Raw genomic sequence first — 15,699 nt, 5'->3', positions numbered from 1 at the left:
TATATATATATATATATATATATATATATATATATATATATATATAATATACATAATACATAATATACATACCGTATATACCCGAGTATAAGCCGACCCCCTAATTTTGCCTAAAAAAACTGGGAAAACTTATTGACTCGCGTATAAGCCTAGGGTGGAAAATGCAGCAGCTACTGGTAAATTTCAAAAATAAAAATAGATACCAATAAAAGTCAAATTAATTGAGACATTAGGTTAAATGTTTTTGAATATCCATATTGAATCAGGAGCCCCATATAATGCTCCATACAGTTCATGATGGGCCCCATAAGATGCTCCATACAAAATACACCCCATATAATGCTGCACAAAGGTAAATGATGGCCCCATAAGATGCTCCATACAAAATGCTCCATAGAATATAATGCTCCATAAAGGTTACGGCCCCATAAGATGCTCCATAGAATATGCCCCATAAGATGCTCCATAGATTATTCCCCCATAAGATGCTCCATAAGATGCTCAATAGATTATGCCCCATAAAATGCTCCAGAGATTATGCCCCCATAAGATGCTTCATAGATCATGCCCCAATAAGATGCTTCATAGATTATGCCCCTATAAAATGCTCCATAGATTATGCCCCATATGATGCTCCATAGATTATGCCCTCATATGCTGCTCCATAGACTATACCCCCATATGCTGCCCCATAGAATATGCCCCCATATGCTGCTCCATAGAATATGCTGTCATATGCTGCCCCATATGCTGCTCCATAGACTATGCCCCATATGCTGCCCCATAGAATATGCCCCATATGCTGCTCCATAGACTATGCCCCCATATGCTGCCCCCATATGCTGCTCCATAGACTATGCCCCATATGCTGCCCCATAGAATATGCCCCCATATGCTGCCTCCATATGCTGCTCCATAGACTATGCCCCCATATGCTGCCCCATGGAATATGCCTCCATTTGCCGCTCCATAGAATATGCCCCCATATGCTGTTCCATAGAATATGCCCCCATATGCTGCCCCATAGACTATGCCTCCATATGCTGCCCCATAGAATATGCCCCCATATGCTGCTCCATAGAATATGCCCCCATATGCTGCCCCCATAAGATGCTCCATATATTATGCCTCCATATGCTGCTGCTGCAAAAAAAAATGCCATGCTCACCTATACTGCTCAGGACCCGGCACCTGAGATATTCACCTGTCCGGGGTCTATTGCTGCTCACCGCTGTCTGCCGCTTCCTGTGTCAGTGACTGTTCAGCCAGCAGAGGGCACAGTGCGCACTAACCACGTCACCGTGTCCCCTGCTGCCTAAACATCACTGACACAGGACGCAGCAGACAGCGGTGAGCAGCGATGGACCCGGGACAGGTGAATATTGGATATACTTACCCCCTCCTGGCGAGGTCTCTGCAGCCCCACTTCTCTGACTCCCACGGTCTCTTCCTTCCTTCAGCGGTCACGTGGTACCACTCATTAAACTCATGAATATGCGCACATCCATAAGTTTAATGAGCAGTACACATGACCGCTGAAGGCAGGAAGGGAGACCGTGGGTGAAGCGGGGGGCTGCAGAGACCACGCCAGGGGGGTTAGTATGATCTCTGACACCCCCGCTCCCCCTCCCCGCTGACCCCCAGGTATATGACTCGTGTATAAGCCGAGGGGGGGTGGACTTTCAGCCCAAAAAAATGGGCTGAAAATCTCGGCTTATACACGAGTATATACGGTATATATTTTACCTAAAATACAAAGAAAATACACTACCGTTCAAAAGTTTAGAGTCACATAGAAATGTCCTTATTTTTTAAAGAAAAGCAGTTTTTTCCAATGAAGTTAACATTAAATGATTCAGAAATACACTATATACATTGTTAATGTGGTAAATGACTATTCTAGCTGCAAACGTCTGGTTTGTAATGCAATATCTTCATAGGTGTATAGACGCCCATTTCCAACAACCATCACTCCAATGTTCCTATGGTATTTTGTGTTTGCTAACTATGTAAGAAGGCTAATGGATGGTTAGATTACCCTTGAAAACTATTGTGCAAGTATGTTAGCACAGCTGAAAACAGTTTGGCTGATTAGAGAAGCTATAAACCTGACCTTCCTTTGAGCTAGTTGAGAATCTGGAGCATTACATTTGTTGGCTCCATTAAACTCTCAAAATGGACAGAAAAAAAGAACTTTCATGTGAAATTCGACAGTCTATTCTTGTTCTTAGAAATGAAGGCTATTCCATGCGAGAAATTGCCAAGAAACTGAAGTTTTCCTACAACGGTGTGTACTACTCCCTTCAGAGGAGAGCACAAACAGACTCTAACCAGAGTAGAAAGAGAAGTGGGAGGCCCCGCTGCACAACTGAGCAACAAGACAAGCACATTAGAGTCTGTAGTTTGAGAAATCGAGGCCTCACAGGTCCTCAACTGGGAGCTTCATTAAATAGTACACGCAGAACGCCAGTGTCAACGTCTACAGTGAAGAGGCGACTCCGGGATGCTGGCCTTCAAGGCAGAGTGGAAAAGAAAAAGCCATATCTGAGACTGGCTAATAAAAGGAAAAGATAAATTTGGGCAAAAGAACACAGACATTGGACAGAGGAAGATTGGAATAAAGTGTTATGGATAGACGAATCCGAGTTTAAGGTGTTTGGATCACACAGAAGAAATTTGTGAGATGCAGAACAACTGAAAAGATGCTGAAAGAGTGCCTGACACCATCTGTCAAGCATGGTGGAGGTAATGTGATGGTCTGGGGTTGCTTTGGTGATGGTAAAGTGGGAGATTTGTACAAGGTAAAAGGGATTTGGAATGAGGAAGGCTATCACTCAATTTTGCAACACCCTGCCATACCCTGTGGACAGCGCTTGATTGGAGCCAATTTCATCCTACAACAGGATAATGACCCAAAGCACACCTCCAAATTATGCAAGAACTATTTAGGGAAGAAGCAGGCAGCTGGTATTCTATCTGTAATGGAGTGGCCAGCGCAGTCACCAGATCTCAACCCCATTGAGCTGTTGTAGGAGCAGCTTGACCGTATGGTGCGCAAAAAGTGCCCATCAAGCCAAGCCAACTTGTGGGAGGGGCTTCTGGAAGCATGGGGTGAAATTTCTCCAGATTACCTCAGCAAATTAACTGCTAGAATGCCAAAGGTCTGCAATGCTGCAAAGGGAGCATTCTTTGACGAAAGCAAAGTTTGAAGGAGAAAATTATTATTTCAAATAAAAATCTTTTTTTCGAAGCTTTCACTTTCTGGAATAGATTTTAAATTTATTTGGCAACTCGTTTGATTAATAAAAGTATGAGTTTTTATGGAAAACACAAAATTGTCTGGGTGACCCAAAAACTTTTGAACGGTAGTGTATCTCATCTTTAATCTTACGCTATTTAAGGCCCCGTTACACATAACGATGTCCCAGCGATCCCACCAAGGATCCGACATGGATCGGATCGCTGGGACATCATCAGGCTGATCGCTGGTGAGCTGTCACATAGACAGCCCCTCCAGCGATCAGGACCAGCGAGCAAGCTGGTTTCCAATGTAAACAGCGGGTAACTAAGAGCCGTGTGGCTCTTGGATACCCGCTGTTTACCCTAGATACCAGCGTGAGGATTGGCATAGAATAGGGACCTGGAAAACGAGAAATGCCTTAACGTGGCTTCCAGGTACACATAACTTGGCCATTTTATGTGCTAAACTTTCTCAATTTTTCATACTTCTAATGCAGTAATGCAATTCAATATTCATTTTTCATGTTTGCATGGTTTGGCGCTACACTGTGCTTCCTTTTTTTCTTGAATGTATATGAGTTGGTGACTCTAGGTTAAGCACCTGTTCACACTATGTTTATGCTTGGATGTGACAGTCAGTTTTTGAAATTTTTCAACGATCAAAAAATGGCCTAGGACGATCCTGCACGATCAGCGATCCCCGGCAGGGGGGCCGGTCGCTGATCCATGTCACACACAGCGATGTCGCTGGCGAGATAGCTGTGGCCTCACAAAATCAGTGATCTCGCTGGCGATATCGCTGTGTGTGACGGGGCCTTTAGAGACCATTTTATCTTCAACTTGCTTAACTGTTAACAATGACAGTATTTTTGACCAGGGGTGCCCAAACTTTTACGTGCCACTGTGTGTCAATGGCTCTTGGAAAAAGGAGAAGAAAAAAACAAAAGTTCAAAAATGAAATTGTCTGGTTAGGCTTAGGGGTTAAACCTATACTGTATGAGTAAACTTATAATAATACATCATCCGCTTTGTCTTTATGACATACACTGATGTCAGGACAGCATTTAGAGTCATTTTTATCATTCAAGACCTAAATGCAGAGTGGATTCTCAAGCCTGCAAACACACCATGTGGAAACTTGATGAACCAATCAAAGGGGGCATCTGTCCATGGATACCCTGTACTGTGGCACCCAATGTTTTAAACAGCTGGGATAATATCCGTACCAAGCCATTATGGCAGCATTAGGCCCATAAAAGCATGACAGCTTTATCTGGCCATACTATATGTAGTTAGGACAAGCTAAGGTAATAAATAAATGACTTCAAATGCCCCTCTGTAAGGAAAAGATGTGCCAGGTCCACTAGGTCTGGAGCCTTTCTTACACAATGGCTTTCTATGACAGCTCATAGAAGGGGGTTCACAGTTCTGGACCCCCCCACCCTATAAAATCCATATGCTTTGATTTGTACGACAACGGTTGTTATCATAGTATAATTAAACAACCAGTAACAGAAGATATCCATTGTGTTTGCCTAGTTTTAAAGTGAAATGTGTCCATGTGACATGTCATGTGAAGTCCAGTTGGTCAGATTTATCTTATCTCCTACTAGCTCTCTTTGAAAAGAACATACCTCAGGAGAGGTGAGAGAGGGTGAGAGTTTTGGTAGTGCTCACTTGGGGGTTGTGTAGAGGCACAGAAACCTATAAGAGCCTTTTCCGGTCAAAACCAAAGCTTGCAGTCACTCGGTGACATGAGCGCAGCCACCGGACTGGAAGAGAAATTTTTCCAGATAGCAATTCATTTTAGTTAGCGTAACTTACCTGGGCTGCCTTTGCGGAAATAAAGAACTAAGGTGATGATTAAGTATTACACCAACGTGTTTTGGCACCAAAATTTTATACCACTGAGGATTCTTCATTCCTGGAAGTCAAGTCCAGGTACTGTGATATCTCCAATAATGTGAAGACTTTGATTTTAAGCGTAGCTTTCTTTAATAAGTGGCAGTGATGACATTTTTCTTATTTTTTTTTTTACATTATAGCGAGCTATTAGTCTAACTAACTTCACAACTAAGCTTCTCACGCTACGAACACTAAGACAGGGCAGATAATGATTTTTTTTATATTTCATGTATTATAGAAATACTGCAATCCCACTGTACACGTTTTACTGGAAAAAAACATGATATATTTCTTCTGCTCCTCCCTAGATGTCTAGTTGAGAAAGGAAATGTTGCATTTGTGAAGCACACAACTCTATATGAGGTCCTCAATGGTAAGTGAGATACCCTATAATTACAGTACATACACACTTTTGAGAATTCAATCTCAGCAGTCCCTGTTGTCCGGATCTGCCATGTTTTTGGTATATATTCATGTTTATGTAGCATATCATAGTATATCACATCTTCTGCTGGTAAGCAGACTGGCAGAGACTTTATATCACAGACATTACATTAAAGCGAACCTGTCACCAGGTTTGGCCGATATAAGATGCAGCCACTGCCTCTCAGGGTTATCTACAGTATTATATAATGCTATAGATAAGCCCCCGATCGGATCTGCAAAAGAAGAAAAATAAGTTTTATTATACTCACCCGGGGGGGGGGCCGTCCGGTCCAATAGGTGCCGCAGCTCCGGGTCTGGCGCCTCCCATCTTCTTGCCATGCCGCCCTCCTGTTGCTTCATAGCTCCATGGCATCACGCTCCTTTGCAGGCATACTTAAAGTACTGCAGACGCCGGAAAAAGTCAGAGAGGCCCAGCGCCTGCGCACTGCAGTACCCGCAACAGGGTAGATAAGTATGCCTGCGCATGAGCGCCATGCTGGGGAGCGATGAAGCAAGCAGGAGGGCGGCATCACAAGAAGATGGGAGGCACCGGACCCGAGACACCCACTGGACCGGACCACCCCCTGGGTGAGTATAATAAAACTTATTTTTCTTCTCTTGAAGGTCCAATCAGGGGCTTATCTACAGCATTATAGAATTTATAGAATGCTGTAGATAAGCCCTGAAAGGCAGCAGCCACAACTTATATCGGCCAAACCTGGTGACAGGTTCGCTTTAAGCATATGCCAGATGCAGGTGAAAGTTATTTATTTCATGAGGCTTGGAAAACACAAGGAAAAGCATCAGATTACATTATTATTACTGATGTGTGATCACCACTTAAAGGAGGCATCTCATTAATTGTGATTGACAGCTACTTCTGTATCACTCATAAAAAGAGAGCAGTCAATAATTGGTAGGACCGCCCACTGTTCCGAAAATCTCAGAGCAGAAGTTTATGTGATGAAAGCAGCGGTTACACTGAATCTTTTCTGACAAAACTATATGTCAGTCTACTCCTCTCCCCCTGCTCTATAATTTTCATGTTGGCAAGTTTCCTTTAAAGAAGAAATAACTTTATTAGTGAAATCCAAACAAATATCATGACATTTTGGCCCCAGTTAGGCCTTCGTCAGATGGATTGACACAGTAAATATCTGAAGAGAAGTACTATATGTTGAAGAGCAGTATTGCAGGAGCAATATGAAATATCACTTCCAGGGTCGCTGGTGTCTGCTTTTCCTTCCTGCACACCAGTTATTTTCTGACAGTGCGCCACTATGCCCGCTCGTTAATTCTGGTCAGAGCCAGTGAAAGAGCGCACTGTCACTGTGCAAATTGCGCAATGTCAATAATCTACTGAGCAAATGTCGAAATGGACAACCAACGCAAGCTTAGTAGATCAAAGACTAACCCATTCCTGAAATAGAGGTCATTGATGACGCTTTGCCTCTCACCCCCCCCCCCCCCCCCGATGACGACTCATTTAACTATCCCAGCATGCACTGGGATTCTCAAACAAAACGTCAAAGAGGATGTAAAACAAAATAAATAAATAAACCAATTAGAGTAGAGAGGGAATGGTGGAGAATTTTTAATAAAAGTACGATATATTAGAAAATAAAATAGATTATCATATTAAATAGATAGCCATTTAGGATTAGAGTAAGACTTAGGGTACCGTTACACCTAGAGATGCACCAGCGATCCCGACCAGCGATATGACGCGAACAGGATCGCAGGTGCATCGCTAGGTGGTCGCACGTGTCGCTCATCGGCGCCACAGGAAGCCCAGCAGGAAGCTGACGACGAGAAATGATCCAGGAGCTTCTCGCGCGACCAGCGATGAGCAGCGGGGGAGCCGGTTGGAGGTAAGTATCACATGCAGCGATATCGCTAGCAATATCGCTGCTACGTCACAAAATCGGTAACTTTACAGCAATATTGCTAGCGATATCGCAGTGTGTAACGCGGGCTTTAGTTTCAGACCACCCCTTTACGATTACAATGTGTGTCAGCCCTCACCTGCTTGATTCACAATGGCTGGTACCTTTCCCGTACATCCACCACTACAAAGTGACATATATCCAACACTCCAGGTCTAAACTCCAGGACCAACCTGCACTGTCCTCCTGATCATAACCAGGTCACTCGATAAAAATAAGCCACTTTTTTCTCTAGGCCAGAAAAACAAATGATTCATGATTTTATTGATTCTGGAGAAAACTGCACAAATTATTATTGCTTGTTATTCTCATCAATTAATTACTGACAGTGAATGTAGCTGATGTCTTCATGTCAGAGTTATGGGCTGTAGACTTTTATCGTTTGTAATCTTAATGATTTATTATGATTATGTGGCCAGAAACAAAAAGTTTTCTGTCCGTGATTTTTTGAGAGGCTTTCCAGAAAAATTTTTAAGAAATCAAGCTGTCAATCCTGATCATAGTGTCCGATATTTAGGCATTGCATAGTGGTATTACTTGAAAAATTGCTTCATTTGGACATTAAGTAGTTGTAATATATCGAAAATACATGGAAGCACCTAAAAGTATCATAAAGTCAATTCTTGGCAGAATAAGAACCAGAACTCTAAAGAGTGGGATTTCTTTCCAGATAACCCTGAATGGCTAAACAACATGAAGGAAGACGATTTCCTCCTCCTGTGCAGTGATGGCACAGTCAAACCCCTGTCTCAATATAAAGTCTGTAACCTTGCCGAGGTTCCAGCTCACGCTGTTGTGGCCACACCAAGCAGAAAAGAAGTGGTTGTAAGGATTCTTAAAGATCAGATGGTAAGATAAAGGTCTAAAGCCATGTGCACACAGCATTATTTATATTCCAACTTACCCACTGAGTTTTTAATACATAACATGGGTCGCCCTCCCAGGGCTGTGGGGTACTCGGTGTCGGGCCGGTGTCAGCGGGATGTGTCACAGCGGCGGTGACCCGGTCTGTGGCCCTGGGCGCTCAAGTAATGGGGGAATTGAAATGGTGGAATGTAATTGATTGAATGAATAGTTCGTGACGCCACCTGTGGTGTTCGGCAAGTGAGATGTTAAGCCGACGCTGCATGCAGATCCTCTGGGACTGGTGGTGTGTTGCAGCCAAGATGGTGAAGCTCCCCACAGGTGGAGCTGTAGTCCCAGGGCAGTGTAGATGTAGGGGTAGAGGAGAGGCACAGGCAGTGTAGAAGCTGGTACCCAGATGTAGCGGTACAGGGTGTGTTGGCGCAAGAATAAATGGAGGACACCAGGGCTTGTAGTTCCAAAGCTTTACTCACAGTCTGTAGTACACACAGGTGCCTGCCTCCGTGCTGTGTCCTCTGGGTCAGGGACTCAGTCAACCTCCAGGTTAGATGGAATGCTCCCTTCCAACACTCCGCCAACATGTGCCTTTCTGAACGTCTCCTCTTATAGCGCCTACGTTCCGTACTAGTCTTTCCTTCCCATGGAAGATCAGGTTTCTGTTCAATGTCTTTCTCTTTCCTTTCCCGTGCCAGCAGACCCAGGTCACTGAGATCTGCTGCAGCACCTCCTTCCTCCATCCCTCTCTCAGGGATCCTCACTCCTCACTCTTCTCTGACTGACTCACTGACTGACTGACCTGAAATCCTAAACCTTCCCACTCTTTTATGTATTCTAACTCCACCCGCCTCCCAGCACGCTTCGTGTTCCAAGCAGCGAGCCACCAAAGGTGCTCTGCTACACTCCAAGCAGGGAGCCGCAATGTGGCTTTGCTGAACTACCGTGTTGTGTGGGATGCAAGTGTTGGAGCATGGTCAGGAGCCTCCAACTTACCTGGATGGTGGGGCACCACACCTCAGGAGGAGGTGCAGTACCTCTGTGGCAACTGAACTCTCAGGGGCGCCACAAACACACTTCAGAAAAATGCAGGCAGAGTTATTTCTTAAAGCGTCTGTGACGCTAGTCACAACCCACAGCTAGGCCGTGAACTAGCGCAGTCAGACGTTCCGGGGTCAATATCAAAAGATTATGTAGTAAACCATGGGAAAATAAGAAGTCATGAGTCAGGTCACATGCCAGCGTCAGAATACCAGAGAAATAGCGCATAAGCAAAAGTGTAATAACAAATGGGTAGTCTGAACACGGTGCAAAGGTCAGCAACGGGATATCAGATGCAAAGGAGCAATAACAAACGGGTAGTCTGAACCCAGTGCAAAGATCAGCAGCGGAATATCAGATGCAAAGGGGCAATAACAAACGAGTATTCTGAACATGGTCCAATGGTCAGCAACAGAAGAAGATCAGAAGTTACAGCACAGGGTACAGGGTAGAGGCAAGCACACCAGAGAGCACAAGTTTAGAAAAAGCTTTTGACTGGCAGTGATCTGGGCCAGACAGCTCACCTAAATAACAGGGCAATTACCAAGAACATGGAACACCTGTGGAAATCTCTGCACCTTCTGGTCAGATAGTTCAACCGAGCTGTCAATCAAAGCACCGACATCTCAGCACGCCCCAGCACAGGATAGGATGAAAGAGCTGTCCATCACAGGATCCCAGACATTCTGAGCAGAGGAATCATGATAGCGTCTTTTTTTTTCATCTTTCCAACATCTTTTGTTATTACATCGGCACCAGCATTTTTTTTAGAAGTTGTATATATTAATAGTGAGCCTCTTCTATTTAGAAGCCATCCAGAAAAATAGTCAGTCACTAAAATTTTTAATCACTTGGCACCTTTGGAAACCCAAAGGGGTTGGAAGATGTTCAAAAAGACTGAACAGCAAATTGGTTTTACATTGTCTGGAAAAAGTCACATATCTTAAGGAGGTTTTCCAATAAAAAAAGTCACCTTTATCTTAAGCTAGAATTGTGCGCTACTCCCCACCACACAAACTATGTGATCTCCTTGTGATGCCAAGTCAATTTCTCAATGGCCATGGTAGTCATCTTTTTTTTATTTTATTCCACATTTTATTTCCTATTTTATCGACCATATATTGAAATATACAGTATATTCCCTTGGAGGGACTCACAATCAAAATTCCAACTCATACAAACAGGGAGGACATATAAAATTACCCCAAAATATGCCTTTTGTTGGGTTTACAGAACCAAGAGAACTTTCCTATCCACTAAGCCACTATGGTCTCTGTTTTTATTATCCCTAGTCATGCCTATAGTACGCTCACATTTCTGCACTGGAAAAGTTTTCAGCTTGTAGAGGCTAACTCTGTAATGATTCCATCACATGAAGGATTACCCCAATAACCATTCAGATTTTCTTTCTATTAAAGTAATCAATGAAGTTATAATAATAATAATAAATTTTATTTCTATAGCGCCGTCATATTCCGTAGCACTTTACATTTCAGAGAGTATGAGGTTTGAATTTAGGTTTCTTATTGATTCAAAACAAGCTGAAAAACCATAGGAGAGTAAAGCCGGTTGACACGCGCTTCACATTCCATATACAGACCGCCATTTTCAGATCATCTGCAATTATCCTGACCTGAACACATCAGCCTCATAGATATACTATAGTATAGATATACTGTATGAGGTTTGAATTTAGGTCAGAAAACCCACAGCCAGTCTGTTAATCAGACAGCACATGAAATGTGAAACTCAGATGTGTGAAAGTGACCTAATATATAATATGTGTGTGTGTATATATATATATATATATATATATATATATATATATATATATATATAGGCAAAAAAATTGGAACAGCACCAGAAAATACCTTACTAGTGTGCACGCTTTTCCAACCAATGATCAATTGACAGGACAGGATACAAAAAAAAATGGGGAAACAGCAAATAGATTCAAAAAAATGAAGTTTAATGCCAAATGGCACGGCGACATTTCGGATATGAAATCCTTCATATCAGAGGCAGATGACCGCGCTGTTGCCAAAAATAATATATATATATTCCATTATTGCGGCGTCAGTGTGGCCCCTCAGTGCGCGCCGCAATAATGGAAGAGAGAGCGTCACATGACGCTCCCTCTCCCATCATTACCCTCTTCCTCTGACACACAGCGGGTGCGCGATGACGTCACTTCATCGAGTCCCCGCTGTGTGCCGGTCTGACTGCAGCGCAGCTCCCAACATCAGAGTAGAGTCACCACCGAAATCAGCATGGGAGCGAGGAGGAGAGGTGAGTATAGTGTTTTTTTTTTAAAATTTATATTGTGAGTCCTGGTTGCATGATTATGATACCCCGTATGGGGGGGAGGGAGCATGATATACCCCGTATGGGGGGGAGGGAGCATGATATACCCCGTATGAGGGGGCAGCATGACATACCCCGTATGAGGAGGGGGCAGCATGATACCCTGTATGATGGGGGCAGCATGATACCCCGCATGAGGGGTGGCAGCATTATACCCCATATAAGAAAGGGCAGCATGACACCCTATAAGGAGGCTGCATTATATTCTGAAGGGGTTACATTATATTCTTTGGGGGGCTGTATTATACCATATGAAAGGGGCTACATTATAGAGAAAGAAAGAACAGAGAGAGAGAAAGAACAGAGACAGAGAAAGAGAAGAAATAAAGAACAGAGAGAGAGAAAGAAAGAACAGAGAGAAAGAAACAATGAACAGAGAGAGAAAGGAAGAACAGAGAGAGAAATAACAGAGAGAAAGATTAGAGAGAGAAAGAAAGATTAGAGAGAGAAAGAAAGATTAGAGAGAGAAAGATTAGAAAGAAAGAAAGAGCAGAGAGAGAGAAAGGAAGAGGGGAAAGAAAGAACAGAGAAAGAAAGAACAGAGAGAGAAAGAAAGAACAGAGAGAGAGAAAGAAACAGAAAAAGAAAGAAAGAAAGATTCTATAAAGATACTATAGCAGCCCAGCTCCCATTGTAGTGCCCACCTGAGCCTCCCGGTGCAGGACATATCATGATCCACTCACATGGCGGACATCTCCGAGTCCAAGGCAATCCTGCTGTCCGTGCTGTCGGAGGAGACGGTGATGGATCTGAAGCATTCCCTGAGGTGCCTCCATGGTTCTGTCACAATCTCCTCCCAAAATTACCTCATTTCCAGTCAGCTTCCAGCACGTCACTTCCGGTGGAACGTCACGTGCAAATTTTAAAGTACTCCTCGGGGCTCTGCCGTGTACTCCTGTGTCCGCAGGAAAAGTAAGCTCCCGACCGGGGCAGACTCTCTCAAAATGGAGACGGTTGGAAGGTATGACTGCTCCCCACCATAACCTTGTACACGTATAGCTCCGCACACCTCATACACACACGGTTCTGCTTTTTATGCCTCGTACACACATGGCTCCACTCCGTACACCTCGCGCACACACACGGCTCCACTCAGTACACACATGGCTTCACTCCGTAAACCTCGTACACATGCGGCTCTGCTCCATAAACCTCATACATGCGCGGCTCCACTCCGTACACCTCGTACACGTGCGGCTCCGTACACCTCTTACACGCGCGGCTCTGCTCCATACACCTCGTACACGCGCGGCTCCACTCCATACACCTCGTACACACGCTGCTCTGCTCCGTACACCTCATACACGCGCGGCTCTGCTCCGTACACCTAGTACATGTGCGGCTCCGCTCTGTACACCTCGTACACGCACGGCTCCGTACAACTCGTACACGCGTGGCTCTGCTCCGTACACATCGTACATATGCAGCTCCGCTCCGTAAACCTCGTACACACGCGGCTCCGCTCCATACACCTCGTACACACGCGGCTCCGCTCCGTACACCTCGTACACACGCGGCTCCACTCCGTACACACACGGCTCTGCTACATCCACCCTGTAGACACACGGCTCTGCTACATCCACCCTGTAAACTCCTCCTGACCTCACACAGAAACTTCCCTTCATCCAGCACTGCAGAGTCCTGCATACACTGAGGCCCCTGATCATGTGACCTTGACTCCTCCCCTCCTGTGACCTCATCACAGGTCCTGTGGCAGAGGAAACATAGCACGGCAGAGCAGGGAGATGATCGCTTCTCCTTGCTCTGCCACAGATACAGTTACCGCAGCGTAGCCCGAGTGGGCCCCCTCAGAGCACGGGGCCCCCTCTGCCCCCCCGGTAGCTACGCTACTGCTTTATATGCAGTATATAAACAATATTAAATCATGACACCCCTTTACTTGAAAGCACCAAAACATTTTTTATAAAGCTTTGTTTACTATTGTACATTTCCATTATTTTATATTGGATGATGGACACTTACAATAATTTAACAAGACTAAGCTACTAGAATTTGCCTCCTCCTCCTACTATACAGTATATATCCATTAAACTTTTATCCTACTTTGATATCCTGATTTCAGCGCCAATTTGGAAAGAATAAGGATAAATCTGCCCAATTGTTCTACATGTTTGATTCTGAGGGACGCAAAGACCAACTTTTCAAAGACTCTACAGAATGCTTACGTGAAATTACAGTGGAGCACATGAACGATTTCCTTGGACAGCAGTACACCGAATCTGTGGCTTCTCTTAACGAATGTTCACAATCAGGTATCTAACCTATCTACCTTTTTCACGTTGATGATTTTTCTCGGATTCTTAGATTCTATTATTCTAGATGAACCAACATTGATGTAGTCTTTTGAAACACAATAAGATTTTTCTTTTCGAGCAGTAATGGTCAACCCAAAATATACCCAAAGCAGCCGTTGACTTCATTACAGCTTGAACATCCCATTTAGCATTTCCTCCATATATTTAGACAAAAGAAAAATTCAGGCAACCACCAGACTGCAGTCATAAAATAAATAGATATATACAGAAATATACACAACTTTTGGGTATGGAAACGATGCTGTAGAACTTCATGAAAAAGAAGAATGTAGTAGTTTAACAGGGCAAACGGAACCACAAGAGGATCCTCACATGGTCCCTGACATTGATAAAGGCTAAGCAGAAGACACTATATATTACTTTGCCTTCCCCTATTAATGATCAGGCAAGTGATGGTCACATATAGACCCAGATACAGTTGGGCATGATTGTCTTATGATATTTTAGACAATTTAGAGGCACACTTATTTATGCTGCTACAATGACTTTCCTCCACCTCTATCTAACTTGTCCTTTGTGTCTTTTTCATTCACAGAACTCCTGAAAGCCTGCACCTTCCATACCTGCAAGTTCTAAATGTCTAGTCCTGGTGAAGGATTGTCATCTATATATCTTCACTTATCTCTTTGTTCTTTTCCACATACAAAGGAATATTCCACATTCACAAACGTGACACATGTCTTTCATCTTTCAATAAATAGATTGAGATTTTCTTGTATAAATTGTTTCTTCATCCTTTGATCACCATCATTACCATACTGTGTAATCACTTCAATCTACAATCTTCAGGATATATGATTAGAGGGCCCAGTTCATAACAGCAATTACACCAGAATTCTGGCATAAAAAGCTTCCAAAAGTCATAAAATTTAGGCGCAACAACAAGCTGTGCAAAATTGTGTAACTAATGGTGTTCTTGTGCCATTTTCTCCCAAGGGGTACAGGAGTCTGGCAACCCGATCGTCAAATTAATGATGAGCAGCGGCGATCTTTATGTCACAAACCTTACTCCAGTCATCGAATGAAGTGAGATTTGTGGAATCATAGAATCATAAAATGATGGAGTTGGAAGGGACCTCATGGGGTCATCTGGTGCAACCCCCTGCTCAATGCAGGATTCACTAAATCATCCCAGACAGATGTCTGTCCAGCCTCTGTTTGAAGACTTCTATTGAAGGAGAACTCACCACCTCTCTTGGCAGCCTGTTCCAATCATTGATCACTCTCACTGTCAAAAAGTTTTTTCTAACATCTAATCTGTGTCTCCTTCCACTCAGTTTCATCCCATTTCTTCTAGTCTTTCCTTGTGCAAATGAGAATAAGATGATCCTTCTACAATGTGACAGCCCTTGAGATATTTGTAGACAGCTATTATGCCTCCTCTCAGTCTACTTTTTTGCAAGCTAAACATTCCCAAATCCTGTAACCTTTCCTCTTAGGACATGGTTTTCAGACCGGTCACCATTCTGGTTGCTCTTCTCTGAACTTGCTCCAGTTTGTTGATGTCTTTTTTAAAATGTGGCGCCCAAAACTGAACACAGTATTGCTGATGAGGGCTGACCAAAGAGGAGTAGAGGGGGATA

At 43.7% G+C, this 15,699-nt stretch overlaps 1 protein-coding gene across 1 annotated transcript in view; it reads left to right on the top strand.

Annotated features, from left to right (window-relative positions):
* The window catches only part of LOC141091145 (serotransferrin-A-like), a 58,728-nt gene extending 43,890 nt beyond the window's left edge, over positions 1 to 14,838 (top strand). The window contains exons 14-17 of the mRNA XM_073576542.1: positions 5,454 to 5,518; positions 8,188 to 8,366; positions 13,864 to 14,053; positions 14,652 to 14,838. Coding sequence (XP_073432643.1) covers positions 5,454 to 5,518; positions 8,188 to 8,366; positions 13,864 to 14,053; positions 14,652 to 14,692 — 475 coding nt within the window. The 3' untranslated portion in view covers positions 14,693 to 14,838. The remainder of the gene's footprint in view (positions 1 to 5,453; positions 5,519 to 8,187; positions 8,367 to 13,863; positions 14,054 to 14,651) is intronic.
* The last annotated feature ends 861 nt before the right edge of the window (positions 14,839 to 15,699 follow it).

Source organism: Dendrobates tinctorius, unplaced genomic scaffold (assembly GCF_039654945.1).
Source record: "Dendrobates tinctorius isolate UK_male_01 unplaced genomic scaffold, ASM3965494v1 ptg000049l, whole genome shotgun sequence".
Lineage (NCBI taxonomy): Eukaryota > Metazoa > Chordata > Amphibia > Anura > Dendrobatidae > Dendrobates > Dendrobates tinctorius.
The sequence above is the reverse complement of the archived record's forward strand: the minus strand, read 5'-3'. Positions and strand labels throughout refer to the sequence as shown.